This window comes from Hemiscyllium ocellatum, chromosome 10 (assembly GCF_020745735.1).
Source record: "Hemiscyllium ocellatum isolate sHemOce1 chromosome 10, sHemOce1.pat.X.cur, whole genome shotgun sequence".
Taxonomy (NCBI): domain Eukaryota; kingdom Metazoa; phylum Chordata; class Chondrichthyes; order Orectolobiformes; family Hemiscylliidae; genus Hemiscyllium; species Hemiscyllium ocellatum.
In genome coordinates, this window is record NC_083410.1 from 65,647,282 (window position 1) to 65,674,761 (window position 27,480).

At 41.4% G+C, this 27,480-nt stretch overlaps 1 protein-coding gene across 1 annotated transcript in view; it reads right to left on the reverse strand.

Moving 5' to 3' along the window:
- The window catches only part of pde10a (phosphodiesterase 10A), a 231,097-nt gene that overhangs the window by 134,564 nt on the left and 69,053 nt on the right, over positions 1–27,480 (reverse strand). The window contains exons 3-4 of the mRNA XM_060830963.1: positions 5,620–5,648; positions 956–1,076 (exon numbers count right to left, since the gene is read on the reverse strand). Of these exons, the coding sequence (XP_060686946.1) occupies positions 956–1,076; positions 5,620–5,648 (150 nt within the window). The remainder of the gene's footprint in view (positions 1–955; positions 1,077–5,619; positions 5,649–27,480) is intronic.

Sequence of the window (27,480 nt, forward strand, 5' to 3'; positions counted from 1 at the left end):
AAAAGACAAAAGGGCCAATTTCCTTTTAATTTTATACTTTTTGTTTTACACAGAGTGTGGTTCATGTCTGAAATAGGCTTCCTGGGATACAGTCTGAAAGACATTTGGATAAGTGAACGAACAGGAAAGGTTTGGAGGAAAAGAGGCCAAGCACAGGCAGGTGGGACTAGTTTAGTTTGGGGTCATGGTCAGCATTGACTGGTTGGACTGAAGGGACTATTTGTGTTCCGTATGACTATGTCCTTCACCTTGACATCAGCTGGCGTCACACTAAGTGGGTTTCTTGATCCTGCTCACAAAGATCGCTCTCTGTCCTCCTAATTACCCCTCTTGATCTTTTCCAGTTTATCTTTGTTAGGTCCATTCTGATTAACTCAGGATTTATTTTTTATCCCCCCAAACTCTTCCCTAGGTCCTTGATTTACTTGTGTCTTTCTTTCTCATTACTTAAAACTTAATAAAGGTATAGTTCTCTGCTCTGGTTCACTTCCCTTCACTAACTTCAACAGTGATTATTCTATGGTTGGGTAACTTTTGTACTCAATCCTTCTACATGTTAAATCCAAGACTCCAAATGCTTTGCTAAACACTGTCCCATTGTTCTACTACTTTCCAAGATCAATTCACATGCTTCCATCATGTTTCTCTGATCTTGCGCATAATTTCTGATTTTATTACGTAGGATCTGAATATCACAATAATTTGCCAATTGGAAAGGAAAATAACAAAACTGGGATTCCATTGGGCACTTCTGGGACAATTTTAGAACAGCACTGGGGCAGGCCTCTCCACAAATCTCCCAACACATTAATGTGGCTGGAGATCAAGCATGATAACTAACCCACAGGAAGGAAGGGAACATAAAAACAAAATATTGCCTTACATTTCAATAAAGGAATAAATGAAGCAACTGAGTAATTTCTAAATGCAAAATTTCACAAATATAATGGCCTACCTGTTTTTATGATGTTACACAATTCAAATATGAGTAGTCGGTTATCACTGCCACGGTCCAGCCGCTGTTCTACACTGGAGTTTAATTCATAGACCACTGCTTGCATGTTAGAGTCCAGGTACTAAGCAAATTAGAGGAACAGCATATTGTCTTTGAAAATTAGTAACTTTTGAGCATTAACATTCATCAAAAATATTTAAACTATTGCCAAGTAAACAATTTTTTAAACTGATAATCAGACTTTATTTAAACTTCTACAAATCAATTGCAGAGTAGCAACTGCAATGGTCAAAAATAGCAATATTACATCAGTAAATTGCCAAGCATGGTGAGCTTCTATCCAAGTCAACCATTTACGGTCATTTTATGTTACACATACAAGATTTATATGTGTGTTTTGTTTCTGGGCCATCTCTAACTCACGGTAAGACAGATGAATGAATGGGACAACTGGATTCATGTTAGGCAGGTGTCACTGGCAAGGCCAGCAATTGGTGCCCCTTTCCAATTATCCTTAAACTGAACAACTTGCTTGGCTATTTTAGACAGCAATTAAGAGTCAACCACATTGGCAAGGTATGGGATCACACGTAGGTTAGCTGACGTTAAGGACACCAGATTTCCTTCCCTAAAGGACGTAGATAAAGTAGATGGGTTTTTAAACTACATTTAATGATAATCTCATTGTCACATTACAAATACTAGTCTTATATGCTAGATTTATTAATTGAATTTAAACTCCACCATCTGCCATAGTGGGGGATTTGAAACCATGCTCCCACTGGGGCTTTAGATTACCTGTTCAGTGACATTACTATTGTACCACTATCTCCTTTTGGACCTTCTGAATTCTGCTGCTAATGTGGATGCAGGTTTGCTCGCTGAGCTGGAAGGTTCATTGTCAGATGTTTCGTCACCATACTGGATAACATCTTCAGTGAGCCTCCGGATGAAGCTTCATTCAGAGACTCACTGAAGATGTTACCAGTATGGTGATGAGACATCTCAAAATGAACCTTCCAGCTCAGCGAACAAACCTACATCCAGAATGTCAACCTGAGTTATAAATCTTCTCAAAATTCGCTGTTTACTGATAATAGTTTGAGGGTTTAAAGATTAAAAGAAGGAGACCTAGGTTGTTCTATGTGGAGAATATGCAATATATTTATACTCTTTAGCAATGAACATAGCAGATGTGCTGGAGGTCGACCGAATGCTACTCTCCAGTTTTGAGAGAGATGGAAGGAATTTCAGGTCTTGCAATTGGTAATACTTTGGGTATAAGAACCAGAAGATGGTGGGAATGTGAAGTGGCCTGAATGGGGGGTTGTTGGAGACAGGAAACCTCACAATCTTTAATTACATGGATGGGAACAACATAAAAGGCCTTTGTGATTCACATTGGCAGAGAAAAGTGAGTCTCAGAGGGCAAGAATTCATAAGAAATCACTACAGGATCAAGTTGCAGGGTTCTCTAAACATCAGTGAACTCTATAAACACTCTGTTTGCAAAAATCCAAAAGTAAGTTAAAGCATCAATGCGCTCTTGTTCACCATACAGAATGTGGATGGAAATTCATACTTAGATTGAAGTGACCAGGTTCCTGGAGGTTTAAACAAAGCTGGAAGACTTGCCAAACTATGGCTGGAGGGATTGTCATTCGTTGAAATTCGTTGAAACCATGAAATCAGTTCAGTGAGGTAAAGGAAAGGGAAAAGGCAAACGGATCAGAGAATGTTTTTATCTTCCTACCGGAGAACAAAATATCCATGTAAAGGTTAGAATAAGGTACGACTCTTTGGGGGCAGACAATGGTTCAGTTAGTCATTGTACAAGTTAAATGGAGATTTTTAAAATTTTGTTTAGAGCGTAGGTTGCTAATGAAATAATATATATTGTTTTTAATTCATTTGCTACATTGAAAGTCTTAAAACATTAAATTGTTTTGTAGTCTTTCAGTCATTCACTGAAAATTCAAATGTCTTTCTTTTAAAGGTATTGCTCTCTGTAGTGATCATAACTTTAAAAATACTGATACTTAGTCTTATGCTATATGAGAAAACAAACAATGCTGAGTATGCATTTATGTTCTGAAGACCAGAATATATCTAACAGACTTACACCAAAGTATCTGGCAGATCATATTTAAATGAATATTCATGGAATACCAATATGTTCAAAATATGGGGATGAAGATATTAAATATTCTGCATTTCTGCTCTTCATTAGTGCTGACGTTGGTAGGTAATATACCCCAGGATTAAAACATTGATTGTTGTTGGATTGTCGATTGCATTAACACGAAAAAAAGCATCCTCAAACCACAATCAATGGAAAATCATTTTAAAATTTAGATTTGCTTAACAAATGCTTTTCCTAATTCTTTGTTTTCAAATTCAATTGTTGGAATAGTCAGTCGCGCGTAACTGATGAGTAATTGTTCTAATGGTGCAGCATGGATATTGCCAATTCAATTGAGCAATTGTTTGAAACAGTACAGCAACATTTGAGACAGTTTGTAGGCAAAATCCTGAGACTGATTTTGAGGTAAAGTTCTGATTTCATTCCAGAGAATTGGTATTTTTAAGTGAATCATGGGTTGCCGTAGGAATCAATGGTAAAGGCAGAGTTCGGTTCCTTCAGACAGTTTCTTGCCAGAAAAACTAATGAACAGTTCAAAATGTTGTGCACCATATGTGTACAACACTGTGTGCTCCTAGCTTAAGTAACTATCAAAACAAAATAGATAACAAAATGTAAAAGAAATACATTATAACCCCTGTGTAGTATTTTAAAAAATATACTCACCTGTACTTTTAGACTGACTAGGCTCCATCGTGTGGCAGAAGTTAGTGCAGGGACCTAGAGTCCCAGCAATGCCTGAACTGAACAGCTATTGCCACCAGATGGAGCCCTTCAGAGCAAGTTCAGAACAGCAGCCTGGAGAAGGGCAACTTCAATGATGAAGGGAACGGCCTAAGGTAAGAACAAAGAGTGGGAGGCAAGGCCGGGTAGGTGGTGAAGGGTGGGTGGGGTGCAGGAGTGGGGGACAGGCAACGATGTTAAACCGGAAATGCCAATGTAATTCAAAGAGGCCTTAAAAATAAAATTTCATTCAAACGAAATAAATGGGACAACGTAAAATGACGATCACCTCTCCTACCTTACATTCAGCGATAGATCTATAATTCCAAAATTACCTTGTGAAAACTAATTGTGTCAGGGTCATGTTGGGTGGAGTAAGCACACCACTGACTTAAGCAACTGATGGAGTAAAGTAAAGCAAGCTTGAAAGAGTATATGTAATTTCAACTGTGGGTCACAGTAAATGAAAACAAAAATATAATTCAGTTATTGTTGTGTTTTCTCTTAATGAGACCCAGACACAGTTGTAGGACAAAATGAAGGGTGAATTGGAGACAGGGAAAGAGAAAGGGTTAGCACTGCTGTCTCAGAGTAGGGACCTGGGCTCGACTCTAACTTTGGGTGACTGACTGTGTGGAGTTTACATTCTTCCTGTATCTGTGTGGGTTTCCACTGGGTGCTCTGTTTTCCACCCACAGTCCAAAGATGTGCAGGTTAGGTAGATTAGTCATGGTAAATGCAGGATTATGAGGATAGGGTAGATTTGGGTGGGATGCTCTTCAGAGGGTTGGTGCAGACTTGATGGGCTAAATGGCCTCTTTCTGCTCTGTAGGGATTCTACGGTTCTAAGAGGTGACAGAATAGCAAGTAATGATTTCAAATGTTGAAGTTTAAAAGCCCCACACGGTGCATTATTTGATATCCTATGCATTATCGATTGTATTAAATGGATTACGCCCAAAATGTTTAAATTGCACGCAGAACCCTGTTACTGAAATAATTTTTGTTTCAAAAAACATAGTCATTTGATATAGTTTTTTTGTATTTACCCCAACTGATTTAAGTTTTCAGCCAAATACAAAAAGTACAAGGAAGATGCTTCAGTCAATTTAAATATGCAGCAAAATCTTGCTTATTCTTACATTTTTGTTAAATCTATCAGCAAGAGTCAACAAGAGGAATTTCACTACAGCACTATGGACTGTTAGGCACTAATTTTCAGGGTATCTAAAGTAGTTAATGCTGGTACTTGTACATGAGAATATTCAATACCAGGAAATATATTTTTGATGCTTTTGAACCAACATTTGGGAGATGATAATCGTGCAGTTTTAACATAATCTTGAAAAATATGTCGTACATTTCTAATCAAAGAGTTTTAGGGCAAAATGCTTAGCCAGTTAAAAAACAATTGCAATCAGTGGATCCCTACAATTTAATACAACACAGGAATAGAAACTTCCCTCGTGTCCTGCATTTAGTCCCGATAATTAGAAATTTCAAGAGTTATCACCTGGGGTTCATGAGTGATTTAAACACAGTACCTTCTGTTCTTCTAAAATATATTCTTTTACGTCAAGAGCATAAGCTTGACGTAAAACGTCCTCAGCATTCCACTCAGATAGATTGCAATGTTTCTACTCAGATCTCTGCAGTGTTCCCAGATGGGGTAATTACAGGGCAAAATAATCCTTCTGTGCCATTGCTGTTTAATTTTCTCAAACAAGACATTGTCGCATAGTCAAGCAATTACAAACCATCCCAGAGATAAGCGATGAAACAATACTGTTTTACTTACCCTGTTAATATTCTGGAAATTAGCTTTATCTACGAAAAAAAATAAAACAAATTATTAGTCATGCAAAGACCATTTTTGTTTAAATAAAAAGTAGGATTAAAATGTCAGTAACTATTTTGAGGAAATTAGTTGTTTTATTCTCAGAATCATAGACTGATGATAGAACAGGAAGACACTTCTTGTCATATCCATGTTGAAGAGCAGTTTAATTACTTAGCTCCTTACTGGTTTTCCCTCATAACACTGCAAAACGTTTCTTTCCAGTTTTGAATGCTATTATTGAACTGGGTTCCACTGCACTCTCAGGTGGTACATTCCAAATTGTAATTGCTCCCCGGGTTAAACGATGATTTTCTTCATGAGACCATTGTTTCTTTTACCAAATTACCTTAAATCTTTTGGACCTTGATCCATTCACCAATGCCAACAGTTTCTCTCGCCCTACCAGGTCTATATTCTAATGATTTTGAACACCTCTCTCACATCTCCTTTCGACCTTCTCATCTCCAAGAAGAACTGTTCCAGGTTCCTTAAGTTCCTCAAGAATGAAATTGTCATGAAATTTAGCTACAGTCCTGGAACATGCACATTCTTCCCAGAGTATTGTGCTCAGAATTAAACTCAATACTCCAGAACAAAGGCAGAATCAGGGTTATTATACAGGTTTATCACAACCTCTGTGCTGATATATTCTATGCTCCAATTTAAGCAGCCCACGTCTCTTACACTTGAGATATCAAGTGCTCTCTTAACCTATAGTTCTACTTTCCCAGATTTGTACACACATGCTGTAGATCCCTGGGCTCCTGCATTTAAAATATATTCTCTCTATGTTCTTCTACCAAAATGTGTCACTTTACACTTCATCTAACACTTTTTGTGCTCTTTTGAAATTAAAACTGATGATCCCAATACCTCCAACTTTCATGATGGCTACCAAACTTTGAAATGGCATACCAAGTCTAGGTCATTATTACATATCAGGAAGAGCAAGAATCTCAACATAGGCTTGTGGAGAGCTCCACTACAAAACACCTTCCCATCTGCAAAACAATCATTAATCACTAACGCCTGTTTGCTGTCACTCAGTCAATTTTATATCTATTTTATTACTGTTTTATTCTACAAATTGTATTTTGGTCACAAACTTGTTGTGTGGCATTTTATCAAATGCCTTCTGGAAGTCCAGGTACACCACAACAATGGCATTATTATCAACTATCTGTCAACTCAAAAACAAAAAAAAACAAACAAGTAGGTTACATGCAATCTTCCCTCAATAAATCCATGCTGGTTTTCCTTAATTAGTCGAAATTTGCCATAAAGTACTGATTCTACAAGTTTTCTCACTTATCCTTAGTATTGTTAGACACCTCATCTGCAACTAGCTCCTCATCAATTTTAAGTAGTCAGCCTCTTTCAGTCATCATCCTCATCCATTTTAAACTAATCAGTTATCTGAACAACCTCCTCTTTTACTTGATCAGCTCTCCTTCATTGGTAAAGCCTAATGCAAAGAAGTCATTTAGCCATATGCCTACCTCCAAGCACAAATCCTTTTCTGGTGTCTAATCATCCACATTCTCTTCTGTTGCTCCTACTGCATACCAAGTTTTCTTAAACCAACTCTGTCGTATATCTCACACAAGTACTTTGCACCCAACTGAAGTAACACAGTTTCTTCTAATTAAAAAAATGAAAATGTATGCATTATCAAAACGTACAATATAAATCAAAGAGAATATATTGTAACTGTATATGACACTGGTTAGATCCCAACTGAAGCTGTGTCAATGACACACTGCGTCACTGAGAACAGAAAGTTGGCCAACATTCATTTTCTAAATTAAGATTACAAACAAACTTAAGATTACTCCTGTTGGGAAAAGGAAGACTTTGGCCTGACCAAATAGAAGCCTAACAGAAACAGGCTATTGAAGGAAATGACATAAATGAAAATGTGACATAGATTTCTATAGGGAAGGAATATGGAGGGATTGCTATAGAAAGGGGAATGGTAGGGATCATGGCAAGGAAAATTGGTTCACTATTGTCCTTCCTCTAAAATAGCCATTGAACCTATGGAATGATGGAAGAATAAGTAAAACATTGTAAAATGGCAAATTTTAACCAATTATGTATTTGTGAGAGAATGGTACAACCAGCTAAAACTTAAGGAGACAGTACAATTATTTTGTAACTCTGTCTCATTGATTATCAGCATGGACCCCCCCCAGCAAGCAGGCTGCACCAAAACCTGTGAAAATCATGTCTTTCATCCAACACTTCTGCCTATTACCTTCCCAATTCCAGATGTTTTAATCACTCACTGCCACCTTGTAGCACTTCCTTTCTTGTTCTTGCTGCCAGATCCCCTGCCCTTCTTTGCTCAAGTTCTGTAATTTTGCTGCTACTCTTTGCCACCTGGGTAAATCGATGTCAAAGCTCCCTGGTAGTGACCTGGAACTATTTCAGATTTTTTTTTAAAAGCACAAAACCTTTAACAAAAGCACAGTGAACAATCAAAGACTTTAAGGTAGCTATTTGGGTGAAAGCCAAAATACACATGCTGTGCAGTTCTTAAGGAGAAAAGGCGGTGTCCACCTGTCAAGATACTAAACATGAAAGCAAGTGGCTCAGTGGTTGGCACTGTTGCCTCACAGCACCAGGGCTCTGAGTTTGATTCCAACCTTAGTCGAATGTCTGTGTGGAGTTTGCATATACTTTCAGTGTCTGTGTGGGTTTCCTCCGGGTGCTCTGATTTCCTCCCACAGTCCAAAGATGTACAGGGTCAGGTGGATTGGCCAGGCTAAATTGCCCATACTTTGCAGGGATATGCTGGATAGGTGCATTATCCCATGGGAAATGCAGGGTTACAGGCATTGGGCAAGTGGTAGGTCTAGATGGGATGGTCTTTGGAGGGTCGGTGTGGACTCAGTAGGTCGAATGGCCTGCTTCCACATGGTAGGGATTCTATGAAACAATGTTCACATTATTTCAAAGTAAATAGAATATCAGATGATATATTCACTAACTGTGGAGAAAGTGAGGTCTGCAGATGCTGGAGTATCAGAGCTGAAAATGTGTTGCTGGAAAAGCGCAGCAGGTCAGGCAGCATTCAAGGAACAGGAAATTCGTCGTTTCGGGCATAAGCCCTTCCTGATGAAGGGCTTATGTCCGAAACGTCGAATTTCATGTTCCTTGGATGCTGCCTGACCTGCTGCGCTTTTCCAGCAACACATTTTCAGCATATTCACTAACTGTGTCAGGTTCAAATTTCTACTAACCAATCCCAAGCTCCATTCACAGAGTCATAGAGGTCAAAGCTCCAAGATCATCTAAATCAACAGAGCAAACCCATTTTCCTAACTCAAAAACCACTGAAATTTCCCAGATCCTTATGTTCATTCTCCACTGCTTCGGTAGCCTTTCCATTTGTTATTGCCTGAAGGATGTTTGTTGTACCCAGAAAGGTATTTTCATGTGCCCCTGAAGCTCAGGGTATTACCCATTGGTGCAAATTTCAATAGCTGTCTTGCATTGTATTCCCAACCTCCTTAATAACCTGTTCAAGGAGAACACTTCTCAGGTTTCTCCAGCTAGTGACTCTGCATACCCAATGCATCCTCTTCCACTATTCCAGTGCTCATTGAAAAAATTCCCCTCCAACACTCCATTCTGTCACAATATCTAAACTAGCAATGCAGCAATAGATGTCTGGACACTCTTCCTCAATATTCCTAGATCCCAGTTACCAGTGCTTCTTCCACAGTCAATCCATCTTCTTCCTATGATCTTTATCCTACTTCCATAAAATTAACAATAACAGTCTAACACAGGACTAGCACATTGCTCCATTTTTCTATCAAACCAGGGGACTAATCGTGGTTTGGTAAAGTGTACAGACGGGCATACTAAAACAGTGGAAGCAGCTTACGATAGACAGCTGGACAATCCCAAAAACTACAGATCTAATCTAAATTCTGCAGCACTGTCACATCTAGTCATAAATGGTGGTGGATAATTAAACAATGCCCTGGAGGCAGCTCCACAAGTATATCCATCTTCAATGACAGAGAAGCCCAGAACACAAGTGTAAAAGACAAGGCTGAAGTATTTACAAAACTCTTGATCCAAACGTCTGAGCATTTGATCATCCTTATCCTGCTCCCAAGGTCTCTAACTACACAGATGCTAATTTACAACCAACTCAATTCATTCCCTCTGGAATAAAGAAACAGTTGAAGGCTCCGAATACAGCAAAGGTTATGACCCAAACACCATTCCAGCAAAAGTACTAAAGGTACTCCAGCTGCAGTCTTAACCAAGTATAGCCACAACAATGGCAACTACCCAACAATATGAGAGATTGTCCAGGTCCACAAAAAGCAGGACAAAATCCAACCCAGTGTGTATTTGGTTATTAAACCACTTATAATCATCAGTAAAACAGTGGAAAAGGCCATAAACAGTGCTATCAAACCATAACAGTACTCGAAAGGGAATAACTGTATTTCTGGGGCTCAGTTTGGATTTGCGAGGGCCACTCAGCAACTGACACCTTTACAGATTTTTGTTTATTGTGTGGACAAAATAGCTGCTTAAGAGGCAAAATGAGAGGATCTGTTCTTGACATCAAAGCCATATTTGATGGAGTATGGTCTCAAAGAACCCCAGTAAAACTGAAGTCAGTGGGAATTGGGGGGGGGAAATAAACTTGCTGCTAACTGGAGTCATACCTAGCAAAAAGCAAGATGGCTGTGCTTGTAGGCTGAACAGTCCAAGAACATTGCTATAGTAACTAGTCAAGGTAGTGTCCTAAGACGAGTGAACCTCCCTTTCTCATAAAGTCAAAAATTGTGTGTTTACTGATGACTGCATATGCAGCAAGACCTCAACTCAGATCAGATTCAGACAGATTGAGTATATTCTCACCAGACAAATACAAGGCATCATCATCTTCAGCAAGAATTTAATCATCTACCCTTACAGTCAATGGCATTACTATTTCTGAAGCCCATACTATCAACATTGACCAAAAGCTGAACTAGACTAGTCCCATAGGATGGTTAGGGGAAATGGAAATGTCATTCGCCCAGTAATCCAGAGCTTTAATATAATAAATACCCGAATCCAGCCACAGTAGCTGGTGGGATTCAAGTTCAATTAATACAATCTGAAACTGAAAGCAAGTCTTACCAATGACCGTGAAACCACTGTCCATTGTCGTAAAAAATCCATCTGGTTCACTAATGCCTTTTAGGGATGGAAATTGGCCATCCTTACATGTAAAAAATGAGGTCTGCAGATGCTGGAGATCACAGCTGCAAATGTGTTGCTGGTCAAAGCACAGCAGGCCAGGCAGCATCTCAGGAATAGAGAATTCGACGTTTCGAGCATAAGCCCTTCATCAGGAATATGGTCAGCCTACTTGTGACTCCTGACCCACAGCAGTATGGCTGACTCTTAACTGCTCTTCATGGTAGGGCAATTAAGGATGGGCAGCAAATGTTAGCCTTGCTAGCGACCCCCACATCCCCTGAATGAGGTCAGAGGTTAGGAACACAATACGTAACTCTCCCTTGGCTCCCTAAGCTGTCTACTATCTACAAGCAGAAGTCAGTACTGTGATGGAATACTCTCCACCTACGAGATGAATGTTGCGTCAACAACACTAAGAAGCTCAACCGCATCCACAAAGTAGCTCACTTGTTTGGTACTCCATTGACTCACTCCACTACCAATGCTTGGTGGTGACAGTGTCTACGTTTATTGCAGCAATTCACCAAGGCTCCTTCAGCATTCTGGGGCTACTACTGACCAAAAGCCGAATTAGATCTTGTATAAATATGAGAGGGGGCGATAAATCACCTGAATCCCAAAATCTATCCATCATTTAAACAGCAGATGTCAGGAGAGTGCAATGAAATAATCCACACTTGCCGGAAAGAGTGCAGCTCCAACCACACAGAAAAAGCTTGACCGAGGACTCAGCAAGGTGGCGGCGATTCTGTAGAACTGCTGTGGACAGCTCTGCCTAACAGCCAAGGCATACTGATGTTTTTTGTCATCCCTGGCCAACTCATGCGGTGGAATTATTAGTTTAAAACCTTACAGAACACATATTTGTTAAAATTTGGGAGTTGGAAGGATGCCAAAGGGAAAAGGAGCGAGTAAACAGCAGCAGGGAGGACACTCCTCTGCAGCACCTACCACACCAGAGACTGCAGCAGCAGCAGCCTCTCCTGGACCCGCCGGGGACCTGACAGACTCACAGGAATTGGCTGCGGTGATGCTGAGACTTACCTTGAAAGTTGGGGCTGCGATTGAGGAAATCCGTGGGGAGATCGTGCCCAGGTCCCACCTATCATATCCATGCTGCAGAAGCATGAACAGGAGATCTAGGGCCTCAGGGAGCAGCTGGAGGAGGTGGAGGGTCAAACTAAGGCCTCGGAAGCTGCGATGGAGTCCTCATCCAGTCGGATCCAGGTGCTGGAGTGAGAGGTGCGGGCCTTGCAAAACTATATCAACAACGTCAAAAATCAAGGTTGGAGGATAAATCTCTGAATTGTCGGGCTCCCTGAAGGTGAGCAGGCAGTGAGCTTCTTTGAAAGCTGGCTGCCAAGGTTTTTGGGCCTTCATGTGGAGTCCAGCAGGCTGCAGATTGAAAGGGCTTATCAGGTTAGAGTGCACAGGTCAGGCCCAGTGCAGTGCCCCTGCTCAGTCCTAGTGCATTTCCACTCATATAAGGACAAGCAAAATGTCATAGAAGCTTCCAGATCCCTGGGAAAAGATCCGCAGGCACTGCTGTACAAGGGGTCAAAAATCATGTTTTTCCAGGGTTTCTCTGCAGCTGTAATTCGAAAGAGGAAGTCCTTCGATGAAGTTAAAAAGAGGCTGAGGAACCTCAGCATCCAGTACTCCATGAGATATCCCACAGTACTTTGTTTCAGCCACGAGGACTCAGTTTATACATTTGACTCAGTGGATAAAGCTAAAAGCTTTGTGGACACTTTAAAATAGCCCCGTTATTGGCCTGAAAAATATGGTTAATGTTTGTTCTCTTTTCTATCTTTCCCCATGTTTTCCCTTCCTTTTTTTTATTCCTTTCTTTCTCCATAATAATTTCCTGTTTGGAAAGGGGTGAAAGACTTTGGAATAAATTGATTCTATTTTTTTATTATTAACTGGATTTTCTGATGGGAAATTGCTCATCCTGACTTTGTCTTTTTTTCTGTTGTTTAAAGGATCATCGCCTTATTTTTTTTCTGGCCTAAGGCTGGGTCAGAGTCCGGGTTTGAAGGAACTGTGAGGGAGGGGGATGGGTAGGGTGAGTGCCCCCTATGTGCAGGGGGAAGAGTCTTCCATTCAAGGTTTTATAGTTGGTTTTCTTTGTAGTTTTTTGATAGTAATAGGTGTTTATAGTTATGATAGAGTAGTTTTTGTATATATGTTTTTTTGATTCTATGAGTCAACGCTTTGTAAGCAGGGTTCTCCCTCTGAGGGGTTCGAGAGTGTTTGAAAGGGGATATGGCTAAGTGTCTTATTAAATGGTGCACCTGGAACATTAAGAGAAGTCATTCGCCTATTAAAAGGAAAAAAGTGCTTTCTAGCCATAAGAGGGAAAGGGTTGATATCGCTTTGTTGCAGGAAACCCATCTTGATGATGGGGAACACCTGAAATTACAACAGGGGGGTTTAGACCGGGTATTCCAGAACTATAGGGCATAGGTTTAGGGTGAGAGGGGAAAGACATAAAAGAGACCTAAGGGGCAACATTTTCACGCAGAGGGTGATACGTGTCTGGAATGAGCTGCCAGAGGATGTGGTGGAGGCTGGCACAATTGCAACATTTAAGAGGCATTTAGATGGGTATATGAATAGGAAGGGCTTGGAGGGATATGGGCCAGGTGCTGGCAGGTGGGACTAGATTGGGTTGGGATATCTGGTTGGCATGGACGGGTTGGACCAAAGGGTCTGTTCCATTCTGTACATCTCTATGACTCTATGACTGTATGACTAAAAGTAGGGGAGTGGCGGTACTTATCCAGAAAAATCTTCTGCTCACATTATAGATGTGCCAGAAGTTGAAGGTGGCCCTTTTAAGTGGTCACGGGCAGGGTTCTGATATCCAGGCATTTTTATTACCCCCAAGTTTGATCTGTTATTTCGGACTAACTTTGCTCACTTGCTCGACAATATTAGGTGAGATCTCCAGAGATGGGAGGCTCTTCCAATTTCAAGCCTGGGCCGAATATCTCTCATTAAATGAATGCTCTTCCTCGTTTGCTTTATCCCATGCGTACGCTCCCTATAATGTTTCCCAGGTCAACGCTGCGGAAGCTTATGGGGTGGTTTGGTTCCTTTGTCTGGCATCGTGGCAGCCCCTCATCAAACTTACTAAATTGCAGTTGCCTCAAGTAGGGGGAGGAGTTGATTTCCCAGACATCAGAAGGTATTAATTGAGTTCCCTGCTGTTCTTTGTCTGTGATTGGGTGGTTAACGATCCAGACTCAATATGGCTGGATATTGAGGCCTCCCAAGCAAAGTGCCCTCTTATTAACCTGTTGTTCATGGATAAGATGAGGACAGTTATGGACCACTGCGGAACCCCATTGTCATTAGTACAGTCAGGGCTTGGAGGGCGATGCATCAGAGTGAGGGTTGTTTATCCAAGACTTTGCCACTTACACCTATAGTTGGCATGCCAGCGTCCCGACCAGGGATGATGGACTCAGGGTTCAAACTATGGGCAGTGAGAGGATTAGATTAGACTTACAGTGTGGAAACAGGCCCTTCGGCCCAACAAGTCCACACCGACCCGCCGAAGCGCAACCCACCCATACCCCTACATTTACCCCTTACCTAACACTACGGGCAATTTAGCATGGCCAATTCACCTGACCCGCACATCTTTGGACTGTGGGAGGAAACCGGAGCACCCGGAGGAAACCCACGCAGACACGGGGAGAACGTGCAAACTCCACACAGTCTGTCGCCTGAGTCGGGAATTGAACCCGGGTCTCAGGCGCTGTGAGGCAACAGTGCTAACCACTGTGCTACCGTGCCACCCAGGAGTTTCTAGTTTGGGAGACTTGTTTGAGGGGGAGGTTATGATGTCTTTTGAGCAACTGAGCTGCAAATACGGGTTACCCAGCAGTGATCTTTTCCATTTTTTTCAGGTTAGGGATTTCATCCAGAAGAAGACTACGCTTGTCACTAAGCCCTATAAGCCTGATACAGAGAGGTTGTTGCTATGTTCCACAAGCACCCTTTCGATTAGTGCCCTCTATCACCTGCCGGGTGGCAGGGCCTGGCAGGATATTAACCGATTATGTGAGGTCTGGGGGCAAGAGCTAGGAGTGGAGATCTCTTCCGAAACATGGGCGGACACATGGGAGAATACTCGAAAGATCTCAATCTGTAATAGGACATGCGCTACACAGTTAAAAGTTCTTCACAGGGCTCATCTGGCACCAGATCATCTGGCGAAGTTTAAAAAAGGGGCATCTTCATTGTGCCCCAAATGTAAAATCAGTGTCGGTACGCTTACCCATTGCTTCTGGACATGCCACAGGCTCCGTGTTTACTGCAGCGCTGTGGCGGGAGAGATAGGGAGGGTATTGAGGACTGAAGTCAAAGTAGATCTGATATCTCTCCTCTTAGATTTACCAAATTTACCATCTTTAGACGGGCATGGGAAGAAACTATTTAATATTCTTGCATACTGTGCACGGAAGAATATTCTGATGAATTGGATGTCTGAGAACCCGCCGGGCTTGCTGGGATGGCAGAAATTAATTATGGAACACATTCTCTTGGACTTTTTTACAAACATGGTGCACCACACAACAGACTATTTTTATAAGACCTGGCAGCCCTACTTGAGTTATTTGGAAACACATTTGTCCGTTGTCTTAACTAGGGCGATTGTTTAACCAAGATGGTTAGATTTGTCAAGCTCTGGGCCCTGGAGGGGGTCTCCTGAGTTAATACAGGTATATATACAATGCTCCTGATCCCCTGTTTGGGAGCTTTGCGCGAGCATAGCTGTTCTGTGTTTTGTGTTTTTTTTTGGTTTTATTTGCTTTTCTTTTTTTTGGTGTTGTTTTGCATAGTGTTAGGGTTTGTTTTGTATTAGTGGGTAGGTTAATAGTTAGATTGTAATTGTACTGTAATTTGTGTTTTTTTCTTTTTATTATACTGATATTTGTTATTTTTTGTATTTTACAATAATTTTACATATTGTAAAGTTAAAAAAAATTTGTTAACACATATATTTACAAAAAAAATGCTCGACCATCCAGGACAGAGCAGCCTACGTACTCAGAAACATTCATTGCCTCCACCACCAACGCACAGTAGCAACAGTGTGTACCATTTACAATATGTGCTGCAGAAATTCACCAAGGTGTCTTAGACAGAATCTTTCAAACTCACAACCACTGTCATGTAGAAGGACAAAAGCAGCAGAGACATGGGAGTATCACAGCAAGCAAGTTACCCGCCAGGGCACACACCACCCTCACTTGGAACCATATCATTCCTTCACAGCTGCTGCGTGAAAAGACTGGAGGGCCCTCCCTCACAATACCTACATGGTCTGTTAGCTGTTCGAGGTGGAGGATCACCACTGCCTTATCAAGGGTAAATAGGGATGGGCAATAAATGCTGATCTAGCTTATGAGCTCCACATCCTGTGAACAAACAAAATAAACGGGAAAGAGGGTCACTGGTGACATTTTAAATAGTATAAACAACTGACTGAAAGTCCTAGAAACCCAAATGGGAAGTTTTAACTTAATTTGTAACTTGCAAAAGGCTCGGCATTAGAGACTAGACGGTTTCGTGCATGATTGAAGAAATAAAAAGCATATCTGCACCAAAATATCTATACCTATAAAGCAAATCAAATGTAAAGATTTTTATTGAAATGAAACAAAGAATTGCGGATGCTGAAAACCTGAAACAAAAACAAACTCTGCCGCAGAACCTCAGCAGGTCTGGCAGCATCTGTGACAGAAAACAGGGTCTGTTTTCACCTGTTGACTGTTGACACCAGTGACCCTTCTTCAGAACTCTTCTTTGCAACTAAATGAATCAAAAGCCATGAAAAATTACCTATCTTATCACTGACATCATTTGTTCAAAGAACATCTGAACCTGTGCATCGAAACAGTACTAGACTTCAGTACATGAAGGATAAAGATTCTGACTTAAATTAGAGCAACAATGACCCTAATCTCAAATCTTTCTCCTACCTCTGACTGGTGTTGTTGTTCACAAATGAACATTTTAAATTATCAACTAGGATCGAGGCGGTGATGTATGAAATCATGCAGAATACACAGTATAGGAAAATCAGTTGCCAGCTGAATTTTATAAAGTCAGAAAACACACAACACCAGGTTATAATCCAACAGGTTTATTTGAAACCACAAGCTTACAGAGCATTGCTCCTTTATCAGGTGCAGTGAAAAGAAGGACACAGGCACAGACTTTATACACAGAGAAATCAAAAGATCATACAAATGGTAGAAGTGGAGTGTCGACAGGCTGAATAACAAGTCTCTGTAGATAACCAAAAGTGTCAGACAGTGTGAGTAAAGTTTCAACAGCAGAATAATTGAGGCAGAAAGATAATTACAAAAAATTACAAATAAAGTGGTGTTGGGAACAAACCAAATGGCTGGAATGACATGACAGGTTATAGCAGTGTACAAGGGACTAACCAAAGTAACAAGTAATCCTAAACTTTACGAACAAATTAAGGTAGAAACTTCATAATAAGTTATGGGTTATGTGTAGCATGACATGAACCCAAGATCATGGTCAAGGCCATCTTCATGGATACATAACTTGGCTATCGGACTTTGCTCGGTGATTCTGTGATATTGTGCGTCTCAAAGGCTGCCTTGGGGATGCTTACCTAAAGACCGGATGCTGAATGTCCTTGACCACTGAAATGTTCCCCAACTGGGAGGGAACATTCCTGTCTGGCGATTGTTGTGCAGTTTCCATTCATCTGTTGCCATAATGTCTGAGTAGTCTCACCAATATACCAAGCCTCGGGGCATCCTTGCCTGTAGCGTACGAGGTAGACAACAGTGGTCAAGTCACAGGAGTACCTGGTGGGTAGTGTTCCCATGTGATGGTAGTATCCACACCAATGATCTGGTGTGTCTTGCAGAGGCTGCCATGGCATGGTTGTGTGGTGTGGTCGATATTGTCCTGAAGGCTGTGTAGTTTGCTGTGAACAATGGCCTGTTTAAGGTTTGGCAATTGTCTGAAGGTGAGAAATGGAGATATTTCCAGTTTTTCCCTAGGGCAGAGAAACTACGCCATGCTCTTTGCAGCCTTCAACATGTCTTCCAGGACAACTAACATCTTGCCAAGATCATGCTGACAGTTTGTTCGTACCATTTTTATTTCCCTCAATCCCATCAGCACTTTGTTCATAACTGCACTGTTTGCTACCAAACAGTTCCACTGTGATTTTAGAAACTGATATCACAGCCTGTTAATCAATTTTATTTCATAAACATGCAGCAGTGTCATAATAATCACAAAGCTTTCTTTCAACAACACTGCATACAGTATTGTGGACTCATTTCGGTGCAGGAATAACTTTACAGCTAGTGAAGGATTGTGACAGTGTAAAAGGTTTTGTTACAAAGGTAATTTGTGAGTCATAGAGATGTCCAACCCATCCATGCCGACCAGATATCCCAAACCAATCAAGTCCCATCTGCCAGCACCTGGCCCATATCCCTCCAAACCCTTCCTATTCATATACCCATCCAAATGTTGCAATTGTACCAGCCTCCACCACTTCCTTTGGCAACTCATTTCATACACGTACCACCCTCTGCGTGAAAAGGTTGCCCCGTGGGTTTCTTTTATATCTTTCCCCTCTCACCCTAAATCTATGCCCTCTAGTTCTGGACTCCCCGACCCCAGGGAAAAGACTTTGCCTTTTAAGCTATCCATGCCCCTCATAATTTTGTAAACCTCTATAAAGGTCACCCCTCAGCCTCCGACACTCCAGGGAAAACAGCCCTAGTCTGTTCAGTCTCTCCCTATAGCTCAAATCCTCCAACCCTGGCAACATCCTTGTAAATCTTTTCTGAATCCGTTTAAATTTCACAACATCTTTCCGATAGGAAGGAGATCAGAATTGCACACAATATTCCAACAGTGGCCTAACCAATGTCCTGTACATCCGCAACATGACCTCCCAACTCCTGTACTCAATACTCTGACCAATAAAGGAAAGCATACCAAACACCTTCTTCACTATCCTATCTACCTGCGATTCCACTTTCAAGAAGATATGAACCTGCACTCCAAGGTCTCTCCCTAGAACCTTACCATTAAGTGTATAAGTCCTGCTAAGATTTGCTTTCCCAAAATGCAGCACCTCGCATTTATCTGAATTAAATTCCATCTGCCAATTCTCAGCCCATTGATCCATCTGGTCAAGATCCTGTTGTAATGTGAGGTAACCCTCTTCACTGTCCACTACACCTCCAATTTTGGTGTCACCTGCAAACTTACTAACTATACCTCTTATGCTCGCATCCAAATCATTTATGCAAATGACAAAAAGTAGAGGACCCAGCACCGATCCTTGTGGCACTCCACTGGTCACAGGCCTCCAATCTGAAAACAACCCTCCACCACCACCCTCTGTCTTCTGCCTTTGAACCAGTTCTGTATCCAAACGGCTAATTCTCCCCGTATTCCATGAGCTCTAACCTTGCTAATCAGTCTCCCATGAGGAACCTTGTCGAAAGCTTTACTGAAGTCCAGATAAATCACATCTACTGCTCTGCCCTCATCAATCCTCTTTGTTACTTCCTCAAAAAAACTCAATCATGAGGCATGATTTCCCATGCACAAAGCCTTGTCTTTCCAAATACATGTACGTTCTGTCCTGAAGAAGGGCTTATGCCCAAAACGTCGATACTCCTGTTCCTCGGATGCTGTCTGGCCTGCTGTGTTTTTCCAGCACCACATTTTTCAACTCTTGCACTCCAGCAACTGCAGTCCTCACTTTCTCCTTCAGGATTCCCTCCAACAACATGCTCACCACCGACATCAGGCTCCCTGGTCTATAGTTCTCTGGCATGTCCTTACCACCCTTCTTAAACAGTGGCACCACGTAAGCCAACCTCCAGTCTTCCGGCACCTCACCTGTGACTATCGATGATACAAATATCTCAGCAAGAGGCCCAGCAATCACTTCTCTAGCTTCCCACAGAGTTCTCGGGTACAGCTGATCAGGTCCTGGGGATTTATCCACTTTTATGTGTTTCAGTACTTCCTCCTCTGTAATGTGGACATTGTGTGGGAACACAAGTGCTAAAAATCCCTTTCTTTACTGCATGATATTCTTCCTGCCACCAAACAAAAAAGTATTGGTAGCATACTTGCTGCCATCCTGAATTATGGATTATGATGTTCACTTTGCCAGTGTCTGGTGGAGATACTGGATCTTTTGGTATATCATTCATGATCAGAATACAGATTACTCCATGTATGAAAAGAAGTTCTCTTCATGCTTTCACGTACTCTGGAGGATTGCAGGTTTATATTCTACAATTGAGTTGTATTGATTTGTTAGTACTGTTCAAGTATGGTAAAGTCATTGTTCGGGAAGGAGAGAACCACCTCAATATCAAAGTCTCTAAGTTGAACTGATTCATTTTGTTCAGCTAATTGCGTCAAGGCTAATGTCTATTGGTCAGGATCTGATCCTGAAATTAGACTATGTTCACCTGCCTCATATTCTAAACAGGCTAAAACAAGGACTGCAGATGCTGGAAACCAGATTCTGGATGAGTGGTGCTGGAAAAGCACAGCAGTTCAGGCAGCATCCGAAGAGCAGGAAAATCGACGTTTCGGGCAAAAGCCCTTCCTCTATTCCTGATGAAGGGCTTTTGCCCCAAACGTCGATTTTCCCTGCTCCTCGGATGCTGCCTGAACTGCTGTGCTTTTCTAGCACCACTCTAGTCTAGAATCATATTCTAAATAATTTATTTTTGACTTCTCACATTGTCTTTTAATTCATGTAACTTTGATCAAAGTTGATGACATTGCTCTAAGTATTGCATTTAATATTTTTCAGATAATTTAATCACTAATTCTCATATTATATTATATCAACTTCTGTTTCCATCTATAGTATTCTCAGCAATGTTTTATGAATGTTTCTCTCTTCTTAAACATCCTATGTTCAATCCCCCTAGTTCACTCCTGCACCAAACTCAAAGCTCATTGCACAGGCTCTTATTCTGTATGAAACTGAAAAACAGAACTCCTCAACTCTCCGCTCTTTTCTTCCTCTTATATTTTAAATGCGTTATGAACATAATTTTGAGGCCATAATCATTATTTTTGACTAACTAAGTCTTTAATCTTTTCAATCTTAACATCTTCCAGTGTAGGTCTTTGTTTTACAATCCTCAAAAGAAATATAAAAAAATCTTTTTTCTGTTGTATACCAATGTCAGTTTAATGGATGAGATTTCCTCGCTTATGTTTGGGACTTAACTGTTGCATCATTGTTTGTTTGCTTTTGTTCCCTCCAGCTGTACTTGGAAAAGTGACAGCAGAATGTTTTAGTTGTTATCTTCCACACATTCACAATGTAACAATCATTAATGCCTTTGCAGTTTTACTTACACATGCATGAATAATGATTGAATAAAATTCTGATTAATGTTATTAAAATCTTAAAACCAGAGGGAGAAAAGCTGATCACACCCACAACTTGCACATAAAAAATAAATTTGCCAGGTACTTTCCTATTGGAAAGAGGGTGAAATGTATACATCTCAGTAAAAAGTCTTTGCTGGCATTTATATTTAAATTCACTCCTTGGGTCAGTGTCCTGGTTTCTGCATGTGACTAAAATGCTTGAAGTTTAAAAGACTCTAATGGACAATGGGAATAGACAGCAACTTGACAGAGGAAAGGCTCAGACAGACCTCTCATTCACAGGCAACCAGTTGTGCAGTGTCAGCAGAATTGCTCTTCATTGTGGACAAGAACACGAGGCAGGACATGTCGTTTAGTGCTTTGGGGTTTGAGGAGTTCTTCTGTATACAGGTCTCATGGATTCGGAGGGGAGTTGAGGAAGGCTTCACATTCCAACTTAACAGAAAGGAAGGACACAACAGGAAATAATTTAGCTACAATATACAACTGCCACTGATTAGCAGTAGTACCTGGAGAAATAGAGGCAGTCTTCTGACAACACAAGTGCAGAAGTGAGGAATAAGGGGTAGGAAGGCAATGCCTTCACAGCACAGGATCCACTGCTAATGGAGACATGTCAAAGCAGAAGTGGTGTGGAAAACCTCACCAGATGTGTGGCTCTGACAGGTCATCCAAAGCTTTGAAGGAATGGACACCTGGGTGTTCTTGTTGTTGTAAATAACACATTGTTACACAGTAAGTTCTTTCGAAAAAGTATTAGCTCTATTGGAATCATTTTGCAGGCTGCAAATGTAATTCATCATGGAATCATGGATGCGCTGTTTAGAAATCAGTAGATTACATTAAGTTACAGGTGGATAGCAACACTCAAGCTCCATGGACAGTGGGCTTTACCTTGGTTTAAGTCCATGTTTACAGGCATCAATTTGGCTACCAAGGCACCAACTGACTAGCTAGGGATATTCCACAATTGGAAAATATTCAAATCAATAAATATTCACTTGGCATATAATTACAGCAGAGTTTTATTCCCATGAATACAGACTATCCTGGAGGCTGCTACTATGCTTCATCCTTCATTATACCTTAGTACCATAGCCCTTCTTACAGCAATTGGAAAACCATAGATGGCTGACAGCAGAAAGCGCAGAGTCCTTTAAAGACGGCTGATGACACTGCTGCATAAACCCTCCATGGAAAGTTAAAAGGCTCAACAACTAATGCCATCTGAGTAAGCCTCAGCCACAATGATGAGGTGGTTCAGATGCCTCGATGGGTTGGATGGTGTTCCTTTATGCTCTTTCACAGTCTTGTACATTATGTTGCCTGGCTGCATTCGTTATCATAGCCCTGGGGAGAGGTGTTGACTTTGATGAGAGGGAAGCGTTGGTTTGGCAATGCTGAGGAAAAAGGAAGAATAGGGATAGATAGAGAAACACCCAAATAATCCAAAGAGTTTATTAACTACAAAGTAATCACTATTGTCCTGAAGGGAAGGAAATATGTCATCTTTATTTGATCTGGTTTACATGTCTCCAGACCCTCAGCAATGTTGACTTTTTATCTGCCCTCTGAAATGGCCAAACAAGTCACTCAGTTGTATCAAAACAAAGTCAAAAGCAAGGAATAAAACTGGCGTACAACTGGATATTGGCACTGGAAACAACAATGACAAACCCAGCCTGTCAACCTTTATCAGCATCTGGAGGTAGTACCAATATCAGGAGAGTTGTCTAAAGACTAGTCAAGCAACAATCTGACTAGTTGTATGGTATGATTCCACGACAAAGATTATGACCCAGACACCATCATCACTATCCCTGCATATGTGCTGTCCCGTTGGCAAGACCAGAGGTGGTGACATAGTCACAAACAGTTGTGAATGAGTTGCCTTGGAAATTCTCAACATTGATTCATCACCCCATAAGATCTTATGGCATCATGTCAGACATGGGCAAGGAAACCTGCTGCTGATTACCAGCTATCTTAGAACATGAATCAGTTCTCCAGAATGTTGAACAATACTTGAAAGAAGCATTGAGGGCAGGATGGGCACAGAATGTACGCAGTGTCACCAACAATAACACAATGACATCACTATTGACTGAGCTAGCCAAATCCTCAAGGATATTGCAGCTAGACTGGCTCTGTGGCAGGTGATGAGGGAATCAAAAGAGGGAAAAGCCAACATGATCCTATTCTCACAAATCTACCTGTTTCACATGCAGTCCTCTATGATAATATTAGTAGAAGGGAGTACTGCATAGTCATTTGAAAGACAATGTCCCATCTTCACATCGAGGGCTCACCCCACTGTGTTGTGTGATATTACCACCATGCTAAATGGAACAGAATTCTAAAACATCCAGAAACTCAAAGTTGGGCATCTATGAGGAGTTGTGAGCCATCAGCAGAATTATACTTAAACACAATCTGTAACCTCATTGGCCAGGCATATCACCCACTCTACCATTACTAACAGGCAGACAGATAATCTTTTATTCAATTAGGAATACAGGATTGCATGCCATTAGCACATAAGGCATTCCAAAAAATGAGGTATCCACCTGCTACAACAGGATTACTTGCAAACCAAACAATGAAAGTAGCATGAAACAGACAAAACGAAGTTATACCAAAACAAGCAGATCCAAACTAAGTCACAAATGGTAGTGGATATTTAAACAATTTACAGATTGTTTACACTCTACTAATATCCTCAAATATAGGGAGGTCCAGCACATCACCGTTAAACTGAAGGCTGATACATTTGCATCTATCTTCAGCCAGAAGTGCTGACGGAATAATTCATCTTGGCCTCTCAGTTGCCAGTTAACAGGTGAAAGTAAAAGCTATGGGCCATAATAACATTCTGACAAGATGACAGAACATTTGCGCTACAGAACTAGCCATTCCTTTGGTCAAGCTGCTCCAGTACAGCTACAATATTAGAATCTATCTTGAAATGTGGAAAAATGGCCTGAGGATACCCAGTCCACAACAAACCCAGTAAAAGACAAACCCAGGATGTAAATTGTGGGGTATTTCCAGATCATGTTATTGAGCATCAGGGAGTAATGAATAGATTCTCTGTTGTTCAAGATCATCATTATTTGGTACTTTGGCATTGCAAATGTTGGATGCCATTTAGCAGCTGTGGATCTGTTCCAGGCCTTACTGCATATGAACGCAAACAGTTTTAGTGTCTGAGGAGTTGCATCAAGTGCTGAACATTGAGTAATGATTTGTGAATGTCCCTATTTCTGACCTTATGATGAAGGGAAAGCTGTGGATGAAGTAGCTGAAGAATGATTGGGCCTAGGATGCTGCCCTGAGGAACTCAGGGAGTCAATGACCTCCAACAAACACAACCATCTTCCTTTGGGCTTGGTATAGTTCTAACTAGTGGAGGACTTTCTAACCAAGGTAGGTCAGAAGAGCAAGAAGTTGAAGAGGGAAAGTGAAATGGGGAGGAGGAGGAGGAGGATGGTAGGACAGTAAAATTCATGGTATCAATCTTTTCACCAGTGGAAGAGTTTCCCTCCATCTACGCGCTCTAGACTCTTCATGATTTTAAATACCTTGATCAATCTTCTCTCCTCCAAGAGAAATAGCGCAACTTTGCTCAACGTTCTTTGATTTAAGTATTTTAGATGTGATGGAGAGGGAAAGCAAAACAGTAGGGGAGTTCCATTATTGATCACAGCTGTACTGAGGGAGGACTTGGAAGGTCCATCCGGTGAGGCCATATGGGTCGAGCTCAGGAACAGGAAGGGTGAAAATCACTTTGATGGGATTGTGCTACAGACTTCCCAACAGCCAACAGGTGACAGAAGAACAGATAGGCAGGCAAATTATAAAAACATGTCCAAAACAATAGGGTTGGTGATTTTAACATTCCCTATACTGACTGGGGCTTGCTTAGTCTTGGAGGCTTGGAAGGGGGAATTTGCCAGGTATGCCCAGGATGGTTTTTTGAAACAATATGTAAATAGTCCAATTCGTGTTGGGGAATGAACCAGGCCAGGTGATCAAAGTTTCAATGGAGGAGTATTTCAGGAACAGTGATCATACTTTTCTGTAAGCTTTAAGTTACTTAAGGATAAGGAGTAAGAATAATCCCTGGGTGAAATTACTGAACTGAGGGAAGACTAACTATCACAATATTAGGCAGGAACTGGAGAATGTAGATTAGGCATGGGTGTTTGAGGGTAAATCCAAATCTGGCATGTGGGAATCATTTAAAAGTGAGCTGGTTTAGACTTCAGGACCAGCATGTTCCTGCGAAATTGAAGGACATGCATGGCAAGATTCAGGAACCTTGGATGACAAGAGAAATTGAGAGCTTAGACAAAAAGAGAAAGGAGACATTCGTAAGGTTTAGGAAAAATGAAGACAGAGTGCTCGAGAATACAAAGTCAGCAAGAAAGAACAAATAAGGGATTAGGAAGGCTAAAATGGGTCATGAAATATCTTTGGCAAGGTGATTAAGGAAAATCCCAAGGCATTTTACATACATATAGGAGCAAATGGGTAGCTAGGGAAAAGGGTAGGTCCACTGAAGAACAAAGGAGGGAGTTTGTATGCAGTCAGAGGAAGGAATTAAGGTCCTTAAGGAATACTTTGCATCGGATTTCATAAAGGAAGAGGAAATAGTGGATGATGAGCCTGGAGAGGGTATATTGATATTCTCAGGTATGTCAAAATTTTAAAAATATGGTGGGGGGAATCCAAGATGGTAGGGATCTAGGAGGGTCACATTGCAGAGCTCCACAATGCAGCACAAGCGGCAGGAACGTCTAACCTGCCCAGCCCAGACCATTGCAATATCCTGGGACTCTGGAAAGGTCGTGGAGTCCAAGGAAATTGTGGAAAATCAACTTACCCCCGTTTTCGCCATCCAGGGATGCAGGATTCTTGGACTTGATTAACCAAAAGGCCCTGGTGAAGGAGCTTGCAAAATCTCGCAAAATGTTGGGTAAGCAGATAGAGGGGGGGTGGATTCCGGATTAGAGTGGTGCTGGAAAAGCACAGCAGTTTAGGCAGCATCCGAGGAGCAGGAAAATCAATGTTTCGGGCAAAAGCCCTTCATCTAGCTGGTATTCCTGATGAAGGGCTTTTGCCCGAAACGTCGATTTGCCTGCTTCTCAGATGCTGCCTGAACTGCTGTGCTTTTCCAGCACGACTCTAATCCAGAATCTGGTTTCCAGCATCTGCAGTCATTGTTTTTACCTACCAGATAGAGGGGAAGTGGCCCCGATCACTATCATGCTGCAGAAGCATGAACAGCAGCTAGACCTGGAGAGAAGGATGGATGAGGTTGAACAGAGTCTCAGTGGCGGAAGCAGATACCAGTTCCTCCAACGATAGGATCCAAGCCCTGGAGACACAGGGTAATTTGCATTACCAAGTGGATGACCTTGAGAATAGGGGCAGGAGAAAAAAAAATACTTGGATCGTCGGTTTGCCGGAGGGCAAGGAAGGTAATCGGCCAGCAGAATTTATTGAGGACTGGTTGCCGAAATGGAGACTGGATTGAGAAGCTTGAAGATCAAGGGGGCTCACCAGGTCACGGCGCGGAGGTCAGGTCTAGGTCAACGTCCTCGTCCTTTCTTGGTGCAGTTTCATCATTATAGATCTAAAGCAGAGAATCATGGAAGCTTCCAAAATCCAGGGGATGGACCCGAAGACCTGGTTTACGAGGGCTCTAAGATAATGTTCTTTCAGGACTTCTCAGCGGTGGTGATCCAGAGAAGAAAATTCTTTGACAGTGTCAAGACTGAGGGAGCTTGGTTCCAGTACTGGGAGATATCCAACAGTGCTTCATATCACCTGAGATGAATCCGGACATTTCTTTGACATGTCAGAGAAGGCAACAGACTTCATGGACAAATTAACTTAATCTGAACAAATAGTAGTGCTGTTTGGGTATGTCTGTATTTTTTCTTTTGAAAAAAAGAACAAGCCTGGTTGGGGTTTTATTTTCCTTTTTGTATTGAAAATAATCTGGTTTAAAATATGTTTGGTGGCGGTTGAGATGTGTAATTTTAATTTCTAAGTTAAGCTATACCAAAGGATGGGTGGGGTATTTACCCCTTTCTTTTTAAGATGTATTTATTCACATTGCTATTCCATGGT